The sequence below is a fragment of the Bos mutus genome, chromosome 11, assembly GCF_027580195.1.
Source record: "Bos mutus isolate GX-2022 chromosome 11, NWIPB_WYAK_1.1, whole genome shotgun sequence".
Classification (NCBI taxonomy): Eukaryota; Metazoa; Chordata; class Mammalia; order Artiodactyla; family Bovidae; genus Bos; species Bos mutus.
Genome location: NC_091627.1, coordinates 51,099,576 through 51,122,383, shown reverse-complemented (window position 1 = coordinate 51,122,383; position 22,808 = coordinate 51,099,576). Strand labels below are relative to the sequence as shown.

At 41.0% G+C, this 22,808-nt stretch overlaps 1 protein-coding gene across 1 annotated transcript in view; it reads right to left on the bottom strand.

Annotated features, from left to right (window-relative positions):
• Nucleotides 1–22,808, bottom strand: part of CTNNA2 (catenin alpha 2) — a 1,382,498-nt gene that overhangs the window by 898,826 nt on the left and 460,864 nt on the right. The window contains exons 5-6 of the mRNA XM_070379403.1: nucleotides 9,796–9,915; nucleotides 582–848 (exon numbers count right to left, since the gene is read on the bottom strand). Coding sequence (XP_070235504.1) covers nucleotides 582–848; nucleotides 9,796–9,915 — 387 coding nt within the window. The remainder of the gene's footprint in view (nucleotides 1–581; nucleotides 849–9,795; nucleotides 9,916–22,808) is intronic.

Sequence of the window (22,808 nt, the reverse complement as noted above, 5' to 3'; positions counted from 1 at the left end):
GTTTGATCGCCAGGGACTGAAAAATCAAGAAACTGAGAGCAATCCTTTACTCAGACACAACATATGGGTACTGTACACCTACACTGCCTAGGACATTTGCCTCTTCAATAATGAAGTGCTGTGTGCTTAGTTGCTCAGTCGTGTCTGGTTCTTTGGGACCCTTTGGACTGTAGCCTGCTGGGTTGCTCCCCCAGGGGATCTTCCTGACCTGACCCAGGGATCAAAGCTGCATGTCTCCTGCATTGTAGGTGGATTCTTTACTCACTGAGCCATAGCAGAAACCCTTAATAATGAAGATAAACTTGCAAATTAAAAACTGTCCTTACTGTAACAGTAAGGAAAGTTACAGTATTCAGGGTTTCTGCTTGAATACAATCAGATTCTTAAATATAATTGTCAGTTCCTTCAAAGACCAGTACTAGGTTTCTACCAAGATGTCAGATTCCTAGTAAGAGTGACATATCTTACTATTATAAGCCTCCAAAAGAGGTAAGTCAATACTATCTTGGTATCCCTTCATCCCTAATACGTTTTCTCAGTGAAAACATACTCCCCTCTGGATACATCACCCAGATGCTTACATCAAACTCGTTCAGAGCCGCAGCCAGCTCCCCAATGCCCGTGTGGCCTTTGGCTTCATCGGTGGGAGAGGTAGCTTGAGCAGCATTGGAGATGCCGGCAATGGCCTCCTGGACTTGTTTGAACACGTAATCTCGGTTGGCTCTGGTGGCAGCAACGTCTGGGTGGCGGAGAAAAGCTTGGGAGGCTGTGTATAGCATTGTGGCATTCTTCTTCAGAGCTCCTCGAGCGGCTGCCATCTCATCTCGACAGTGAGGGTCCTTCAGCTCCTGTGTGTGCAAAACACAAATGTGAAGCTTGCCATGAAAGTATCTGTAACAGAGCTTAGAGCCACAGACTTCTAGGACCACATCAATTTTATTTGTATTCAGTTAATATTTTACTTTGTTTATAAGATGCTGTGTAATGACTACATGTGGTATTGGTATGTCATTAAATCTAATTTGTATTGATCAATACAAAGGTAAAAAAGTAGAACTATAAGACATGAGTTTGAGCAAACTCCAGGAGATGGTGAAGGACAGGGAAGCATAGCATACTGCAGTCCATGGGGTCACAGAGTTGGACACAACTTAGCAACTGAACAACAATATAAAATATTTATACTCTCCGAATTCCAAGTCGAGATGCTCATTTCATGACATATATTATTTAAGTTACCAACCTAAAATCATAACATAAAATAATTTTGTGCCTGGGAAATTCCATATGACCCAACAATCCCACTACTGGGCATATATACCCCGAGAAAACTGCAATTCTAAAAGACATGTATACCCCAATGTTCACTGCAGCACTATTTACAATAGCAAGGGCGTGAATGCAGCCTAGATGTCCATCGACAGATGAATGGATAAAGAAATTGTGGTAGATTTAGTCAATGGAGTATTACTCAGCCATTAAAAGGCACAAATTTGAGTCAGTTGTAATGAGGTGGATGAAACTAGAGCCTCTTATACAGGCTGAAAGAAGTCAGGAAGAGAAAAACAAGTATTCTATATTAATGCATATATATGGAATTTAGAAAAACGCTACTGATGAACTTAGTTGAGAGTTGTGTTGTGGACACAGTGGGGGAAGGTGAGGGTGGGACGACTTGAGAAAGCAGTATATATATATGATGACTTGACATATATATACTATCATGTGTAAAGCAGATAGTGGGAAGTTGCTAAATAACAAAGGGAGCCAAGCCTGGTGCTCTGTGATGACCTAGAGGGGTAGAATGGCGGGAAGGGGAGAGAGGCTTAACAGGAAGGGGATATGATGTCAAAATAGTACCCACTGGGGAGTTTCTTTATTTTCAGCTTTAAAGAGTATTATAATTATGAACGATTATATTATGATTATGAATGATTCACATTGTTGAACAGCACAAACCAACACAAAATTTTAATTTAATCCACCAATTAAAAGTAAATAAAGCTTTTTAAAAATGCAATACAAATTTAAGAATTACATGTCAGTGTAGGAAAACAAGTGAAGAAATATTTTTTCTACATATATTTTAGAAACTATCTCCTCTCTCTAGCTGCCAAGAATTTGTACATACTGCTCTTCCCATGTGAAATATCTGAGCTTCCCTATTCCAGCCTATCCTTTCCCTTGATGGGGTCCATCTCCTGAAAACCCACTCTCCATCCAACTCTCTAAGCTACCTCTCCTTCTAGCTGTTCCCACAAGGCCCTCTTCCCTCCAATCATTAAAATGCATCATGCTTTACTGCATTTATATAAGTATATGTCTTTCTCCTAAACTGTAAGTCTAATGAGAGCAAAGAGCCCTAGCTATCTTGTTCAGTGCTTCTTCAGTCAATAGCACAATGTCTGGCTCATAAAAATGCATCCAATAAATAATGCTGCAAGACTGTAAAACCTGAGCCACCAACAAAATAAGTGGCTTGCGTGGATCAGTTAGTTATCAGCAGATGGAAAACCCAATCTTCAATCTTATGACACTGCGCCTGCCTCCATAATCAATTACAATTACAAACATGGGAAATCAAACTCGTCTGATTTTGCTTACTGCATCACTGGCACTTCATTATCATTTTCAGAATGGGGTTCAGTTAAAAAAAAAAAAAACGCTTTTGATGGCAGATCTATCATTTTAGTTTAGGGAATAATAAAGAAAATAGATCACAGATGATTTGCTTTCTAAGTTTTGGATGTCAAAATAGTACCACTGGGGAATCTCTTTATTTTCATCTTTAAAGAGTATTGTTAAGAAAATGTTCACAGTATTTTTAGAAATATTAAAGGCAATACTGTTCTCTCAGAGCCATGCAGGGCTGCCAGCTGAGCATCTCTGGGAGAAAATTTCTCTAGTTTCAAAATGTATCATTAGAGGGTATTTGAACCACTGGGGTTCTATTCCTATTTGCTCAGTTGGTGCATAATAGATGGATGACCTGGAAACAGTAAATCTCATCCTCTCTTTTTTTCCATCAAAATAATTCTGAGACAAGCACATTATATTTGATATCTAGGATTGGTAAGACAAACTGACAATAAGAAGTAAACAATCAGACTTCCCTGGTGGCCCCGTGGAAAGGAATCTGGCTGCCAATGCAGGGGCCATGAGTGCGATCCCCCATCCAGGAAGATTCCACATGATGTGGGGCAACTGAGCCCATGTGTGACAACTTCTGAGCTTGTGTGCCACAACTACTGAAGCCCACGTATCCTAGAGCCCCAGGGCTGCAACTACCAAAGCCCATGTGCCTAAAGCCTGTGCTCTGCAACAAGAGAAGTCACCGGAATGAGAAGCCTGTGAACTGCAACAAAGAGTAGCCCCTGCTCACAACAACTAGAGAAAGTCCCCAAGCAGCAACAAACACTCAAATAATTAAAAATAATGAAATATATAAATTTATTTTAAAAAGCAGTAAACAATTGAGCCATCTATCCCCTTCTGCTTAGGGACTAATGGATCAATGCCAGTCAACAACATTTCTAAACCGAGACAACTTATTTTTAGCCCTAAAGCTCAACACAGATAAATAGGGAACCAACATGTGAGGGAATCCTTTACACTGGACAATCTAGGCAGTGCCATTGGAAGTTATAAAGGGTCTTAATTAACTTCCAGAATGCCTGGCCAGAAATTTTATAGTCCATTCTGGGATATCTACACTAATAAGAAAATCTAAATATGAAAGTGAGAAATAGAAGTTAGGAAATTCTTTTCATAAAGATATTTTTAGAAACATTTTTAATCACATGGAAGAAAACTGTAAACAATGTAAATGCTGAGTTATGAAGAACTGGTTAAGTAAACTACTGAAGGTCTCATGTGATGGACTCTTTATGAAGTGAAAGTGTTAGTTGTTCATTCATGTCTGATTCTTTGCGACCCCATGGACTGTAGCCCCCCAGGCTCCTCTGTCTAGGGATTTCTCTAAGCAAGGATACTGGAGTTGGTAGACATTCCCTTCTCCATAGGATCGTCCCGACCCAGGGATTGAACCCATATCTCCTGTATTGCAGGCAGATTGTTTACCACCTAGCCACCAAGGAAGTCCCCGGACTCTTTATGTAGATATTAAAAGAAGTTTCCATAAACTAATAAAATGGGTAATATAAATAAAAAGAAGAATACAACATGCATACTTATATGTATAGCATGAATATAAATGTCAAAATATGAAGATAAGCAATTGAAAGGCAATCTACCAAAATATTAGTACCACGTTTTTGTGGCTGATAGATGGCCATGTGCCTTTTTCCTTCTTTTCTAAATTTTCTTGAAAGAGTTTGAAACATTTTCACTATATTGATTTTTCCAATCCATGAACATGGTATATTTCTCCATCTATTAGTGTCCTCTTTGATTTTTTTCACCAGTGTTTTATAGTTTTCTATATATAGGTCTTTAGTTTCTTTAGGTAGATATAGATTCAATGCAATCCCTATCAAGCTACCAACAGTATTCTTCACAGAGCTAGAACAAATAATTTCACAATTTGTATGGAAATACAAAAACCCTCGAATAGCCAAAGCGATCTTGAGAAAGAAAAATGGAACTGGAGGAATCAACCTACCTGACTTCAGGCTCTACTACAAAGCCACAGTTACCAAGACAGTATGGTACTGGCACAAAGACAGAAATATAGATCAATGGAACAAAATAGAAAGCCCAGAGATAAATCCACGCACATATGGACACCTTATCTTTGACAAAGGAGGCAAGAATATACAATGGATTAAAGACAACCTCTTTAACAAGTGGTGCTGGGAAATCTGGTCAACCACTTGTAAAAAGAATGAAACTAGAACACTTTCTAACACCATATACAAAAATAAACTCAAAATGGATTAAAGATCTCAACGTAAGACCAGAAACTATAAAACTCCTAGAGGAGAACATAGGCAAAACACTCTCCGACATACATCACAGCAGGATCCTCTATGACCCACCTCCCAGAATATTGAAATAAAAGCAAAAATAAACAAATGGGACCTAATTAAACTTAAAAGCTTCTGCACATCAAAGGAAACTATTAGCAAGGTGAAAAGACAGCCTTCAGAATGGGAGAAAATAATAGCAAATGAAGCAACTGACAAACAACTAATCTCAAAAATATACAAGCAACTCCTACAGCTCAACTCCAGAAAAAATAAATGACCCAATCAAAAAATGGGCCAAAGATCTAAATAGACATTTCTCCAAAAAGACATACAGATGGCTAACAAACACATGAAAAGATGCTCAACATCACTCATTATCAGAGAAATGCAAATCAAAACCACTATGAGGTACCATTTCACACCAGTCAGAATGGCTGCGATCCAAAAGTCTACAAATAATAAATGCTGGAGAGGGTGTGGAGAAAAGGGAACCCTCTTACACTGTTGGTGGGAATGCAAACTAGTACAGCCACTATGGAGAACAGTGTGGAGATTCCTTAAAAAACTGGAAATAGAACTGCCTTATGATCCAGCAATCCCACTGCTGGGCATACACACTGAGGAAACCAGAAGGGGAAAGAGACACGTGTACCTCAATGTTCATCGAGCACTGTTTATAATAGCCAGGACATGGAAGCAACCTAGATGCCCATCAGCAGATGAATGGATAAGAAAGCGGTGGTACATATACACAATGGAGTATTACTCAGCCATTAAAAAGAATACATTTGAATCAGTTCTAATGAGGTGGATGAAACTGGAGCCTATTATACAGAGTGAAGTAAGCCAGAAGGAAAAACACCAATACAGTATACTAACGCATATATATGGAATTTAGAAAGATGGTAATGATAACCCTGTATATGAAAACAGCAAAAAGAGACACTGATGTATAGAACAGTCTTATGGACTCTGGGAGAGGGAGGGTGGGAAGATTTGGGAGAATGGCATTGAAACATGTAAAATATCATGTATGAAACGAGATGCCAGTCCAGGTTCAATGCACGATACTGGATGCTTGGGGCTGGTGCACTGGGACGACCCAGAGGGATGGTATGGGGAGGGAGGAGGAGGAGGGTTCAGGATGGGGAACACAGGTATACCTGTGGTGGATTCATTTTGATATTTGGCAAAACTAATACAATTATGTAAAGTTTAAAAATAAAATAAAATTAATTAAAAAAAAAAGAGAGTTTGAAACAGCAACTAGTTAAAATGATGTTAATGAGATAAAAATAAATCATATGTATGGGCCTTCTGAGATGAATATCTCATAGTATTCCCATGGATTTTAATATCAGTTACATGCTGATGATTTGATGAGGTTTGATCTCCCCTCATCTCTCTGCTATTTGACATTTCTACATGGATATCTTATAAGAATCTCAAAATCAATGTATTTAACTATGATATCTTGATACCACTTGATACTGCTAGAAGACTGGCCGCTTTCCAGTCTTCACCCATCTCAGTAAATTCACCACCATGTACATATTTGCTGAGACAGGTCCTCAGATGTGAACTGGTCACATCACTCCCTAAGCTCCCATAGCCAATTCCACAGCAGGTCCTGAGTGTTCTATTTTCAATGTAAATTTGGACTCCCTAGGCTTTTCTCCATCTTTACTGCTGCCATGCTAAAGGAGACCATCTCTGTGGCAGGAAGGACAGGGCGGGGCCCCGGGATGGCCTCATCAAGTGTAGGCATTAGGCAGAAGACAAAGTCACCTCCTTTTTTTAAATTTAAATTTATTTATTTTAATTGGAGGCTAATTAATTTACAATATTACATTGGTTTTGCCATATATCAACATGAATCCGCCACGGGTGTACACATGTTCCCAGTCCTGAACCCCTCTCCCACCTCCCTCCCCATACCATCCCTCTGGGTCATCCCAGTGCACCAGCCCCAAGCATCCTGTATCCTGCATCAAAAACCTGGACTGGAGATTCGTTTCATATATGATATTATACATGTTTCAATGCCATTCTCCCAAATCATCCCCGCTTCCCTCTCCCACAGAGTCCAAAAGACTGTTCTATACATCTGTGTTTCTTTCGCTGTCTCACATACAGAGTTATCAGTACCATCTTTCTAGATTCCATATATATGCGTTAGTATACTGTATTAGTGTTTTTCTTTCTGGCTTACTTCATTCTGTATAATCGGCTCCAGTTTCATCCACCTCATTAGAACTGATTCCAAAGTATTCTTTTTGATGGCTGAGTAATACACTGTTTTTTTTCTCTTAATGAGACCACAACGCATGAAGGAATGGCAACTAAAACAGAAACTCTGCAGCATCTGAGCAAGAAACTCTGAGCATGAAAACCATGGAGCAGGTACAATATAAATGCAGGACCTTCCACGTGTGGTGCCTGATGCGGGAGAATTTAAAGGGAAAAACAGCTCTTAGAATACCTGTAGCGTGGCTTCAGGAGAAAAATGCCAGGACCAAGAGCTGATGCATGCTGGTGCAATCCAGGACATACATCAGCTCTTCCCTCAGTGAATGTTCAATCCCTAATCAAAAAGACCCCTACCCATTCAAAGGGCTACAAGATAAATGGCAAATCAACCACCCTGTGGGGCATGACTGGGTCCAAAGGACTCCCACACTCCTCTCCTTAACTTTTGCTTCTGCCCTGAATAAACTGCTACTTTGTTCTCTTTACTTCTCAGCCTCAGAATGTGTGTTTATTTTTCCTTTGCACTTTTGTGTTCCTAACCCAGCTAACTTTCGGATGAGTTGAACAAGAGCCTGGACTTTTGACAAAGTTTTTCCAAAAACTGTCACTCATCTAGTCGACTTCAGTCCCACCCATCCGCAACTAGTCCCTCCTCTTTGACACTACCCCTTCTTTGCAACATATCTAGAAAAATATGAAAACGTACATCTGAGACTTTGATACCAAACTCTGAACTGTTCAACCACTTGCTACTTACTTACAATAAAATCAGAACACTTTCAAGACTCTGAGTGTTCTGGTGCCCACCTTTCTCCACAGCCTCCTGCTAGGTTCACTGAAATTAAAAGTCAATGTAATTTTTTGTTTGGTCAGGTATTGAAACAAGCTAAATAAATAGCTTCTGGGCCTTAAAGCTTTGCTTCAGAGTGACTTCACTCCTAACCACACTACACATCGTGGGCTACCAAGCAAGACTCCACCTGAACAAAGGATTCTGTTGATAACAAAATACCTGAAAGTAATCGCATGAACTAAAATCATACAAACTCAGGGAAATAGTGGAAGACAGGGAAGCCTGGCGTGCTGTAGTCCATGGGGTTGCAAAGAGTCAGACACAGCTGAGCAACCGAACAACAACAAAATCATGCCTGTGTGCCCATCACAAAGCAGTAGAAGCTCTTTGGGGAAAGGGACTAGATCTTGGTCAGATTTGTAACCCAGGTATTACTTCTGTTTGGTACAGATGAACACTCAAAATGTTGGCTAGAACTTTCCTGCTGGTCATAGAGAACATTAGAAAAAATCACTGGAAGTTGCCAGAAATCCTGGGAGCAGTCAAGAGGGCAGGTGAAGAGGATTTTAACAAATCTCCCCATATTTAAAGATGCTATTTGCTAAGAAGAAAGAAAAAGATACACTCTTTGGAACACACAATTCTAATGGTACCTATAGAACAAACAGAGCTGGCCAAATGGAGGTGCGATCTTGGGACAATGGGAGGCAGAGAAAACCCAGGCCACCCACCTTCCTCGACATGACTCAATACCTGTGCTCTCCTTCTCTCTTCCTTCACTCTCTCTCTCTCTCTGCCTTTCCTCTATTTTTCCTCATGTTTTCTTAATCTCTTTCATAAAATTTTACTCTGCATGCTGCACACTTGGGAGAGAGGTGTTGTATATATATGGTGCTGTCCACAGGGTGGGGAGGTAAAAACTGAAGCCCAAGAGCCCAGGGAGTGGCCACACTGCCACACCAGTCTGACATTTTTTATTTTAATCAGGTCAGACATCAAGAACAGACCTGTGGTGTGAAGGGGGATAGGTATAGGGAGGGATGGATTAGGAGTCTGGGGTCAGTAGATGCAACTCTTACATGCAGAATGGATAAACAATAGGGTCCTGCTGTTTAGCACTGGGAATTATGTTCAATATCCAGAGTTAAAACATAATGGAAAAGAATATTTTTTAAAACTGTATCTATATGTATAACTCAATAACTTCGCTGTACAGCAAAAATTCACACAACATATTATTCTAGATATGTTGCAAAATGGGGGAGTGTCAAATTACAATTTTTAATGCAATTTCTTACATTAAAAAAATAAATAAAGGTTAAAAAAAAGAGAGAGAGAAAGGTTAGAGTCTGGTGGGGTTGGCAGGGTGGTCCGCACCAGTAAGGCAGGTGGCCTGTGATCAACTGTAAGTCCCCAGGGGGACCGGGAGCACCAGCAGTGTACAGTGGGACCAGATGTGACCCAAGTAGGAAACTGCCTTTGTGATCATAGGTCCTAGGGTATTTGATGATCTGACAAGTGGTTGATGCAGTCGATGATGAATTGTCCAGGTCTACAAAACTGCAAGATTATGCAAACTCACTCGCTTTCTCCCCTTGTTGTTGTTGTTCAGTCGCTCAGTTGTGTCCGACTTTTTGCAGCCCCATGAACTGCAGCACGCCAGGCATCCCCATCCTTCACTATCTCTGGGAGTTTGCACAAACTCATGTCCACCGAGTCAGTGATGCCATCCAACCATCTCATCCTGTCTCCCCCTTCTTCTCCTGCCCTCAGTCTTTCTCAGCATCAAGGTCTTCTCCCCTAGGTTTCCAAAATTTTTCCTACCTGTTGTCTTCTCGCAGCTACGTAGTTAAGTTTCACCATCTCTTTTCCAAATTCTTTAAAGCGATTTGCAAGGTCTTGCTCATTTGTAGCATTTTTGACAGCTTCTAAGGCCTCCTCCACCTGAAACAGACAAACAAAAAAATCCAATATATTTATAACTGGATAGTATTTCAATACTGGACTTCACTGGTGGCTTAGTGATACAGAATCTGCCTGCAACACAGAAGATGCTGGTTTGATTCCTGGGTGGGGAAGATCCCCCTAGAGAAGGAAGTAGCCACCCACTCCAGTATTCTTGCCTGGGAAATCCCATGGAGAGAGGAGCCTGGTGGGCTACAGTCCAAGGTTTGCAAAAGATTCGGACATGACTTAGTAAATAAACAACAACAAATTTCAACATTGCTAAACATGTTAGAAACACTATTTGTTAAAAAAATATGCATTAATATTTAAATAAAATAATAGGAAAAAAGTGCCCCAACAAGCATTTATAATCAGAAAATTACATACTATTTTTTATACAAAAGATGCATGCATGCTGTCACTTCAGTCATGTCCTACTCTTTGCGACCCTATGGACTGTAGAGAGGCAGGCTCCTCTGTCCATGGGAATCTCTAGGCAACAATATTGGAGTGGGTCACCGTGTCCTTCTCCAGGGGATCTTCTGACCCTGGAATGGAACCTGTGTCTTATGTCTCCTGCATTGACAGGAGGGTTCTTTACCACTAACACCACCTGGGAATTGTTATATAAAAGATAATAATTGCTAAATTTCTAAATCATATAAAACACTACATTGTTTGTATTTTGAGCTGTGGTTTCCATAAGAAATACAGACTTTTACTTTCAAGTAGAAAGATAAAGAAAAATAAACTTAAGAAGACATATGGATTTAAAAACAAACACCAGAAATCGTCACAGGAGGAAATGTTTTGTAAACAAAAACTGGAGGAACTCCTGGGCTGCAAAAAAGCTTTAGATGGCTTAAATCTGCATCTTGGCATCACCTCCAAATCTGCAGCAAAGGGATTGTAATTTTATTTTTATTTCATTTATTTATTTACTTATAGCTATGCTGGGAGAAGGAAATGGCAACCCACTCCAGTACTCTTGCCTGAAAAATCCCATGGACGGAGGGGCCTGGTAGGCTACAGTCCATGGGGTCACAAAGAGTCGGACACGACTAAGCGACTTCACTTTCATTTTTCATTTTCACTTTTCACTTTCATGCATTGGAGCAGGAAATGGCAACCCACTCCAGTATTCTTGCCTGGAGAATCCCAGGGACGGGGGAGCCTGGTGGGCTGCCATCTATGGGGTCACACAGAGTCAGACACGACTGCAGCGACTAAGCAGCAGCAGCATGCTGAGTCTTGGTTGTGGTACACAGGCTCCTCAACGCTGCTGGCAAGATTTCTCTTGTTATGCTGAGCAGGGTCTACTCTCTAGTTGCAGCTCTTGGGCTCTAAAATGTGGGCTCAGTACTTGTGGCAGATGGGCTTAGCTGCTTCAAGGAATGTGGAATCTTAGTTCTCAGACCAGGGATTGAACCCATGTTCCCTATATTGGCTGGAAGATTCTTAAGCACTGGATCACTAAGGAAGTCCTAGGGATTGTAATTTTAAGCTGTGATTATGCGTTGCCATTCCATGAAGGAGAAAACACTTAGCATCAAGAAGTAAGTGAATTTGAAGTTTTGTTGCCATTTTAGGAGGCATCAACTAGGGTGAACAGAGTAACAGCCACTGGAAATAACCAAGAACATAATCTTGAATGAATAAGGCACAAGATGGAAACCATATTTGCAAAATCACAAGTTCTTAGTTTTGAAGGGAGTTTGGTGGGGAGGTCTCAACTAGTACAGGCTTTTGAGAAAGGCAGCAGGAAAAGAGAGAGAGAGAGATGGTAGCTCTGAGAGTTGGACCATAAAGAAGGCTGAGCGCCAAAGAATTGATGCTTTCAAATTGTGGTTTGGAGAAGACTCTTTAGAGTTCCTTGGACAGCAAGGAGATCACACTGATCAATCCTAAAGGAAATCAACCCTGAATATTCATGACTGATGCTAAAGATCTAATATTTTGGCCACCTGATGCTAACAGCCTAACTCATTGGGAAAGACCCTGATGCAGGGAAACATTGTAGGCAAAAGGAGAAGGAGATGGCAGAGGACAAAATGATTCCATAGCATCACTGACACAATGGACATGAATTTGAGCAAACTCTGAGAGATAGTGGAGGACAGAGCAGCCTGGCATGCTGCAGTCCATGAAGTTACAAAGAGTCGGATGCAACTTAGTGACTGAACAACAACAAAGCTCTGAAAGAGTAATAAAAATACAGAGAATGTATGGCCTACTTGCAGAATTCCAATTGCCTCTTGTAGTTTAGACCGAATCAAAAGACAACCTACAGACAGTTCATAGTTGAGAATGTGGGGATCCAAATGACCACTAAAGTGGCTAGAAAAAGTCATAGATTAACACAGTACCAAGTGATAGAGATACACAATTTGTTTAAATTGGACACAATCACAAAGGTTGCTAATCCAACTTCCTCACCAAGTTTCACTGGGTGGAGGAAGAAAACGGTGTATATAAACAAGTGATAATGGATATCATCACATCCTTTCCTCCATAGATATTATAATACCATTCAGTTTACCCAACAGACTAACATTTCATTAAGGAAAGAGTCACAGCCAGAATGGAGGTTATTTTTTAAAATGGTGAAAGGAGCTCAATCTAGACTCCAGATAAAATTGTTTCCATTCTCATCAGCTATGGAGATTCTTCATCTTTTTTTTTTTTCCTTTCTATTTGTAAAAACACAAAATTATTTCATTCACCAATTTTAATCTTTTCCAATTCCTATGCAGGCTTTAATTATACTCAAGGAAAAGAGAAGTATAACTGAAAACAGAACTGTTGTGTGTTAGGATGTCTTTTAGACACTCGAGTCAAAGGGCATTTTATAGTATGAAATGGCTCATTTAAACATTTTCATGGATTAATGAGAACCTCATATCTCAAACTTTTAAAACAACACATCAGTGATGTCTCCCTTACTAATAGATTTATAATCATTTTACCGTGGCTATCAACAGCATCACTGAGAGGAAGCTCTTGGCAGTTAATTTGTTCCTACTGCTTATTTGAGTTGTAAATCTTTTCTTAGGACATAAAACCTGGCCCCAGGGAAGACCAAAATAATTATCTCAGGAGGAACTACATCTTGGATTTATCTTATTTTATATATATATTTATATAAAACAGGCTTCTTGTTGGTTTTTAATCAGGCCAATTTGGAGTATTTATTTTGCTTTGTTACACATCACTTATTTTCTTATTGTTTTTCTCTGAAGAATCCAGATGCTCGTCTGAATTTCTGTTTCTAATTCAGTGAAGTTCCTTGGAAGAGCAACACCAGTGAGAGTGTCTGTCTGCGTAAAGGTAGACTTCGTCATACTCAGAGTTCCAGAGTGACAGGTATCTACTGAGAAGCTCTCATATCGAAACACACTTCCGAACCTATCCACTACCCCACAGAAATGGAGAGAATGGAATTAACATCTAGGATTTAGGATACTATCACCGGCCCAGTACACTGCTATTAAAGAGATAAATGATACACAGAGAGAGCAGGAGAGAGAGAAAGAGAGAATAAATACAAAGTGGAAGGGACCCAGATGAGGAAGAAGAAGAAAAAAAAACAAAAAACAGGGCAGGGGGAGAGACGGGCAGTGTCCAGGCACTTCTGAAAAGTCAAAGTCAATATGAAGATCAAGTTTTTGCTTTTGAACAGAGCCAATGTTCTTTTGTTATTTTCAGGTGTCTGGAGAAAGGAAATTGACTCCTACATGCCAAGCAACAAATCCTCCTGCCAATGCAGGAGACACCAGAAACTCGGATTCAATCCCTGGATTGGGAGGATACCCTGGAGTGGGGAATGGCAACCTACTCCCAGTATTCTTGCCTGGAAAATTCCATGGACAGAGGAGCCTGGTGGGCTATAGTCCATGGGGTTGCAAAGAGTTGGTCACAACTGAGAAACTGAGCATACACACACAAAAGTGAAGCTAACATCTTAAAAGGTAATCCTTATGGAGAAAAGGAACCCAGGACACTTTGTCTACCTACCTGCCCCACAGGGACACCTATAGGTCAGCATGTGTAGGGAGGGCTATGGACTCAGACTGGCCTGTGTTTGAGCCCCAGCTCTGTTATTTGTTAGCTCTGTGATCCAGGGCATGTTACTTAACCTTTCTAAATTCCAACTCCAATGTCTTCATTAATAATACAAAGGCAATAGTGTCCAGATACTACAAAAGGTTGTTCTAAGAATAATATTAGATACAAAATGAAGAAAAGAAGAAATAAAAATGGAAAATATAAAATAAGTTGGCCAAGTAAGTTCTAATATAAAATAAATATAAATGGGCTAAATGCTTTAATTAGAAAACAGAAATTATCAGATGGGGCCTTTAAAAAGATCCTGCAATGTCACCTATAAGAGACAATTTGAATAAAAAGATATAAAATATTGAAAATTAAAAAAATGAAACCTTCTACACTAATGAATTTAAAAACCTACTTGAAATTGATAAATAGGAAAAATGCTAATATAGATTTTAGAAAGAAGTAACAGAACTTGAATAGACCAAAAAATGTTATAGAAATGGACATGGCAGCCAAAGATGACTTTTCTACTCTCTTCCCAAACAAACCAGGCACAGTAGGTGGGTGAAAAATGAAATGTAAAACAGCAAATACATAGCGGAATGCCTGTCAAGAATTAGGAGCTCCTTTCACAGACATGGGCTTCCCAGGTAGCACAGTGGGTAAGAATCGCTTGCAGTGCAAGAGATGCAGGTTCGATCCCTGGGTAGGGAAGATCCCCTGGAGGAGGGCATGCAACCCACTCCAGTATTCTTACCTGGATAACCCCATGGACAGTGAAGCCTGACAGGCTATATAGTTCATGGGGTCACAAAGAGCCAGACAGGACTGAAGCGACTGAGTCCGCATGCACACACGCACGCACACACACACAGATACTGACTTGCTGTATAATCTACCTAAGGGTAAACACTGTTTCTGAACGACTGTAAAAAGGAAAGACTCCATCTTGCTTTTGGACTATCTGCAGGTGACATGAAATCTGGGAAGAGTAGAAGGACACGGTGGTCTCATGGGGCAGGTGTTATAAGGGGAGTTTGCTGTGGCTCTGTGTGCCAAGCTGAAGTGGGAAATCACTTCCAACAAGCTGATAAAGAGGGCCCTCAGAGCAGCTGCCACATCCTTCCTTGTAATGAATACCCTCCTGACCTTGGGCACTACTGACAGCTGCTCTCACAAAAGCCAATCTGGGCTGAAGAACACCAGTGCAAGAACCCTCAGCTCTGGCAGCTCTGTCTGTCCTTAATACTGGGAGCCTGTGCATGGGACAGCTGAGAAAAGTGAAAATTCCAGACAGGACATCACAGTGTCCTCTATCTTTACTGGATTTAGATATTATTTTCAAGCCTGTTTTTCACAACTCTTGAAATCTTTGATCTTCTCACAGAGTCTGCTCAATATAGCCCTTACCCCCATTTCCAGAGCAAACCTACTTGCCACTATTATTGACTCCACAATTGTGGCAATTTGTTTGAGACAGACTCTTTAAATCTAGTCTCCAACTTTCCTGATTGAAATGTCACTCATTTGCTTTGACATCATAAAAGTAGACTGAGAATTCATAAGCTAACTCAATATTTTTTAAGCACCATCTGGGGCTAGGCCGACATACAGGGATGGGCACAGCATTGGACACAGGAGTCTGACCCTCCTCCTGGACTGTGTGATATGTTTCTTCTGTGCACACTCACTGTCCATGTTGTTACAATCAACATCTCTGTTTGGACAGACTGACTTCATTCCAGGGTCCTAATCTTGATTCTCAGTTGATTGGATTTTAAGTGACACCCAATAAAACAATTTAAAACAATAAGGCCTGTATGTACAAACTTTCAAGTTGTGAACTTTCAAAGATGCCAACATGCATTCCCTAAATTGAGTGAAATTGCAGCTTGCCCTCCATCTCCTGTTGCTAATGATCCTTCAGCTCTACCATCTCCCACCTCCCCTTCCTCCCCCAGTCAGTAGCTCTTCTTGTCTGTTCACTCAATGCTAGCCCCTGTACACCAGCTGTTGTACTGGACTACTGTAGTTTTCAAGGCATTGTATCATAAGATGAAAATGTTTTATTTTTTTGTTTAATTGTTTTATATGTATTATTTGTGTGAAAAGTATCATAAACCTATTACAGTACAGTACTATAGAGCTGACCATGTTCGTTGAGTACCTATGCTAATTTTGTTGGACTCATAAACAAATTGGACTTACAAACACACTCTTAGAACTGAACTTGTGTGTACATAGTGGACTCATGATATGTCATACGAAGTTCTCTTGTTAGGATCTGGATTTATAGCAATATTTTAAACTCTTAGGTTGGAGGAAAAACAACTGCAGTTTTGGACTCTGAATTTTAAATCATTATAACTATGCTCAAGTACATATTTATTAATCAAAATAGGAACCATTACAATCAACACTTTTTTGTCAATGAAAAAAAAAGCTTGTTTATTCCTGTAGCATAAAAATCCATGCTTCATGATTTGACAAACTCTTGGAAAGCATTGTCTGAGTCCTGCTAGTTGTGGAAGCATTTTCGCTGCAAAAGTTGTCAAGATTCTTGAAAAAGTGGTAGTTGGCTGGCAAGACGTCAGGTGAATATAGCAGATGAGGCAAAACTTTGTAGCCCAATTCCTTCAACTTTTGAAGCATCAGTTGTGTGACATGCAGTCTGGAGTTGTCTTCGAGAACTGGGCCCTTCCTGTTGACCAATGCTGGCTGTAGGCACTGCAGTTTTCAGTGTATCTCATCGATTTGCTGAGCATACTTCTTAGATGTAACGGTTTCTCTGGGATTCAGAAATCTGTACTGGATCAGAGGGGCAGCAGACCACCAAACATTGACCATGACCCTTTTTTTGGTGCAAGTTTGGCTTTGGGAAGTGCTTTCAAGCTTCTTCTTCATCCAACCACTGAGCTGGTTGTCACTGGTTGTAGAAAACCCATTTTTTGTCATGTATCACAATCCAATAAGGAAATGGTTCATTGTTATCTCCCAGAACGAGAAGATGGTACTTCAAAATGATATATTTTTTTAAATTTTTAGTCAGATCATGAGGCACCCACTTATCAAGCTTTTTCACCTTTCCAATTGGCTTCAAATGCCACATGATCACAGAATGGTTGACACAGTTCTTGGGCAATTCCTAGTGTAGCTGTAAGAGCTCCAGTGATGGCCCTTAATTGGTTGCTGTCCGCTTTCGAAGGCTGGCCATCCTCCTCCTCATCTTCAAGGCTCCCATCTCCTTCGTAAAATTTCGTGAAGCACCAGTGCCCTGTATGTTCATTAGCAGTTTCTGGGCCGAAGTGTAGTTGATGTTGCAAGCTGTTTCCACTGCTTTATGATCCATTTTAAACTTGAACAAGAAAATTACTAGAATTTGCTTTCTAACATAATTTCCACAGTCTAAAATACACATAAAATAAGCAGCAAGCAACAATTCATTAACAAAAAATGTAAAGCAAGAAATATGTATTAAAACAATGTGTAACACTGTTACCAAAAGAATATGTGCGTGGAGTCTGGCTGCTTGCTGCTCAAAAGCCAATAAGCAGGCCAGGTAAGTAGAAAGGAAACTTTGCTTTATTTCAGATGCCAGCAACTGCAGGGTAGGGGGAGGGTGGCAGACATCAGTCCAAAGGCTGACATCTGTCCAAAGCAGGGGGTGAGAGCTTTTTATAGACAGAGACAAGGGAGGGGTTACATGCAGAAACAGCACATTCATCTCTAACACTCATATTCAATTTGGTCATCAGTGGTCTGACTAGCATCATTTTGGTTGTTTTAGCTACAGCTTATCTTCAGTTCCAGGGGGCAGTTGTTCCCATTTCTTTACAGTCATTCTCAGAACTGTGGCAGCCCAAGCCAACTTATATGCAGAGTGATCACGAGAAACACCGGGCTGGATGAAGCACAAGCTGGAATCAAGACTGCCGGGAGAAATATCAATAACCTCAGATATGCAGATGACACCACCCTTATGGGAGAAAGTGAGGAAGAACTAAAAAGCCTCTTGATGAAAGTGAAACAAGAGAGTGAAAAAATTGGCTTAAAGCTCAACATTCAGAAAACTAAGATCATGGCATCCAGTCCCATCACTTACGGCAAATAGATGGGGAAACCATGGCTGACTTTATTTTTGGGGGCTCCAAAATCACTGCAGATGGTGACTGCAGCCATGAAATTAAAAGACACTTACTCCTTGGAAGGAAAGTTATGAGCAACCTAGACAGCATATTAAAAAGCAGAGACATTACTTTGCCAACAAAGTTCCGACTAGTCAAGGCTATGGTTTTTCCAGTAGTCATGTATGGATGTGAGAGTTGGACTGTAAAGAAAGCTGAGTGCCAAAGAATTGATGCTTTCGAACTGTGGTGTTGGAGAAGACTCTTGAGAGTCCACTGGACTGCAAGGAGATCCAACCAGCCCATCCTAAAGGAGATTAGTCCGGAGTGATCATTGGAAGGACTGATGTTGAAGCTGAAACTCCAATACTTTGGCCATCTGATATAAGAAGAGCTGATCATCTGAAAAGACCCTGATGCTGGGAAAGATTGAGGGCAGGAGGAGAAGGATGACAGAGGATGAGATGGTTGGATGGCATCACCGACTCAATGGACATGAGTTTGGATAAACTCCGGGAGCTGGTGATGGACAGGGAGGCCTGGTGTGCTGCAGTCCGTGGGGTTGAAAAGAGTCAGACACAACTAAGCAACTTAACTGAACTGAACTGAAGTCCTGGGTAGAGTCTGTCTGTAGTTAACTTCTCCACCTGGCGTTTGGTATCTATAAGACAGCTCACAGGATATGGCTCAGAATATTATCCATAGCCCTTGAGAAAGAACCTTGAGAAGGTCCTTGACAATGCTTAATGACTAAATTATTATTATTTAGTCTCCTTTGACTGTTATCCTTTCTTTCAACATTTCTCATTTCTCTGATTAAACTTATTCTTTGACTAAGTTTCCACAGGCAGAAGGCATGCAGACAACATGGTGTGGTGGTAAGGACCACAGCCTTCTGCTCCATTTCAACATAACCATATTTATGTAAGAATATATTTCAATATCAAATGGCAAAGTTCAACAATGCAAAACCGCAATTACTTTTGCACCAACCTAAATAGCTTGGAATTGGGAGTTGGCCAAGTCAATGATTGAACAAATATAGAATTCTATATTTAACTACTTGTTGAATCATATAATCTGGTTTGACACTGATATCTCAGCATCATCATACTTTATCTCTCTGCCTCCTAAAGATAAGCTGCCTTCTTGATTAAATTTTCTGTTTCCCTGTGAGCAAGTGAAGAAAATGATTTGATCAGAAAGCAAGAATGATTAAATGCTAGTGTCACTGATTCATAATGTGCCATGTTTCACAAAACACAACAATAATACAGCTTGATACATTTCCCAAGTTATTTTCAGCTTGCGTAAGAAAAACGACAATAGTCAGTTTCACTGATTACTTATTGATGCATCAGTTCAGTTCGGTTCAGTCACTCAGTCGTGTTTTACTCCTTGCAACCCCGTGAATCACAGCACGCCAGGTCTCCCTGTCCATCACCAACTCCCAGAGTTCACTGAGACTCATGTCCATTGAGTCAGTGATGCCATTCAGCCATCTCATCCTCTGTCGTCCCCTTCTCCTCATGCCCCAAATCCCTCCCAGCATCAGGGTCTTTTCCAATGAGTCAACTCTTTGCATAAGGTGGCCAAAGTATTGGAGTTTCAGCTTCAGCATCAGTCCTGCCAATGAATACCCAGGACTGATCTCCCTTAGGATGGACTGGTTGGGTCTCCTTGCAGTCCAAGGGACTCTCAAGAGTCTTCTCCAACACCACAGTTCAAAAGCATCAATTCTTTGGCACTCAGCTTTCTTCACAGTCCAACTCTCACATCCATACATGATGACTGGAAAAACCATAGCCTTGACTAGATGGACCTTTGTTGGCAAAGTTAGTATCTCTGCTTTTCAAAATGCTATCTAGGTTGGTCATATCTTTCCTTCCAAGGAGTAAGTGTCTTTTAATTTCATAGCTGCAGTCACCATCTGCAGTGATTTTGGAGCCCAAAAAAATAAAGTCTGACACTGTTTCCACTGTTTCCCCATCTATTTCCCATGAAGTGATGGGACCAGATGCCATGATCTTAGTTTTCTGAATGTTGAGCTTTAAGCCAACTTTTTCACTCTCCTCTTCCACTTTCATCAAGAGGCTTTTTAATTCCTCTTCACTTTCTGCCATAAGGGTGGTGTCATCTGCATATCTGAGGTTATTGATATTTCTCCCGGCAATCTTGATTCCAGCTTGTGCCTCTTCCAGCCCAGCGTTTTTCATGATGTACTCTGCAAATAATTTAAATAAGCAGGGTGACAATATACAGCCTTGATGTACTCCTTTTCCTATTTGGAACCAGTCCGTTGTTCTATGTCCAATTCTAACTGTTGCTTCCTGACCTGCATATAGGTTTCTCAAGAGACAGGTCAGGTGGTCTGCTATTCCCATCTTTTTCCGAATTTTCCACAGTTTCTTGTGATCCACACAGTCAAAGGCTCTGGCATAGTCAATAAAGCAGAAATAGATGTTTTTCTGGAACGCTCTTGCTTTTTCCATTAATGCACCAGACAATGTTCCAAATGGTTTACATGTACCTAATTTAGTCCCCCAAAATAGGTCTTTGAAGTTAATACTTCTCTTGTTTCTGCTTTACAAAGGAGAACTGAGGCCAGAGGGGTGACATAGCCAGCCTGATCCGTCTCATAGCAAATCTCAGGTAATCTGGGTTTGAACCCAGGTACTTTGCTCCAGAACACATTCTTTGAACTCCTGAGTTGGGCCACCTCAATTTCCCAGAAAGGATGGGTTCATAAAGCTGCTGGAGTCTGGGTCTGGATCATACTGATAATGAAGATTCTTTAAGAGTCCTACCCCATCTGATCAGTCTCCAGGTTCTAATGCTTCTATCTCTTTAATTTCTATAAAATCTATCCCCTTACTATTCACACAGCCACTGTCTGCACTCAGCTTTCCTTGCATTCACTGGCCTGGGTCAGGTAAAACATCTCTCAATCTGTCTCCTTGATTGGGCTCACCCTTCTAATTCCTTCTCCATACTGCTACCAAAAGTATTTGTCTAAATCAGGAATTTGATTTTATTGTATAGGACTACTCAATTGCTCCCCATAATCTATAAACAGAATCTAAACAAATTTGTTGTTCAGTCACTAAGCCATGTCTGACTTCTTGTGACCCCATGAACTGTAGCATGCCAGGCTTCCCTGTCCATCACCATCTCCCAGAGCTTGCTCAAACTCATGTCCATTGAGTCGGTGATGCCATCCAACCATCTCATCTTCTGCCACTCCCTTATCCTCTTGCCCTCAATTTTGGCAGATTCCAAACTAATTACGATAATCAAGAGGCTCCCCACCCTACATCTCTCTCTGACTGCCCCTCCCACCTAACCCTCTCTGCTCCAACTACGAATCAACCCTATTCTTGTGAATACTCCAAATTTTTGCCTCACTCTCATGCCTTTGTTCTGCCCTCGGTTTGTGAAGCTCTGTGTAGGTAAAACTTTTTGCCCCACCTGAATCCATCTCCCCTCTTATGTAAGAACACCCCAGCTGTGAGCAGTAAACCACTCTCTTCTTGGGCTGGTTATCAAATCCCAATTCATGCTTTCTGCCTGCTCTGTGAACACATGGCTGAGCCCTTTAATAATTGTTCCTTTGTTAAGTTTTGTAGGGAGAATGTGCCAGATAGGCGACAGAGGAGGAAGGGGTTTTGTTTGCTGGTCCTGGAGGGCTCCCTGGACAGAGGCAGCAGCAGGGGCAGCATCTCCAACACCAGGTGCCCCCAGGGGTGATTCTGTAGTACAGTGTCTCCAGAAAGACATCTCTTCATGAGCAGTTTTTTTCTTGACTCCCTAAAGGGCAGATTTCTAGCAAGTTTCATTGGCTTGTGTGGCACCTCAGTGGCACCTCTATAATCCAGTGATCCAGGAACATCTGGATCCTGGTCCTGATGTGGGTGGGCTCTCTCTCAAGGGCTCCTTCCATCTGCCATTCCTATACTCCTAAGCATTCTTCCTAGTCAATCCCTTGTTACTCTATCAGAGCTAATAACTATTCACATTAAACTTTCCGTGCTCAAATTACTGTGATGCTTCACTCTCACTACTGGACAGAATGATGCCTCCTCTACTCTTTGATGTGGGCCAACCTCTTTCCAGGGGGTTCCCTGGTGGCCCAGGTGGTAAAGAATCTGCCTGCAATGAAGGAGACCCAGGTTTGATGCCTGGGTTAGGAAGATCCCCTGGAGAAGGAAATGGCAACGCACTCCGGTATTCTTGCCTGGAGAATTTCATGGACAGAAGAGCCTGATGGGCGACAGTCCATGGGTTCACAAACAGTCAGACATGTCTGAGCGACTAACACTTTCATTTTCACTCTTCACAGCCTCTTTCCATACCCTCAACTCCTAGCTCTCAGCTTCAAGCTTGGGCTTGTGACCCCAGCCTGTTCAATCTGGTTCAAGCAACTGATTCAGGAAAACACAAGTCTCATTCTGTTCACTGCGACCCATTCCTAAGTCCTGTCTTTCCCAACCACATTGCCTTTCTTCATATTATCCTGAATTCCCCAACAATACATTTGGTTGAACTGATCTCATCCTTGGCTTGCGGGTATGGTGAGGGAAAGGAACAGTGTTGACCAAACTCAGAAATCAGCATGTCCCATTTCCCCTCTAAATAATTAACTCAGAGATATGTATCTGATTTAGAGGCCGACAGAACCAACAAGCTAGTGGAACCTTTATTTGAGCTTCTAAG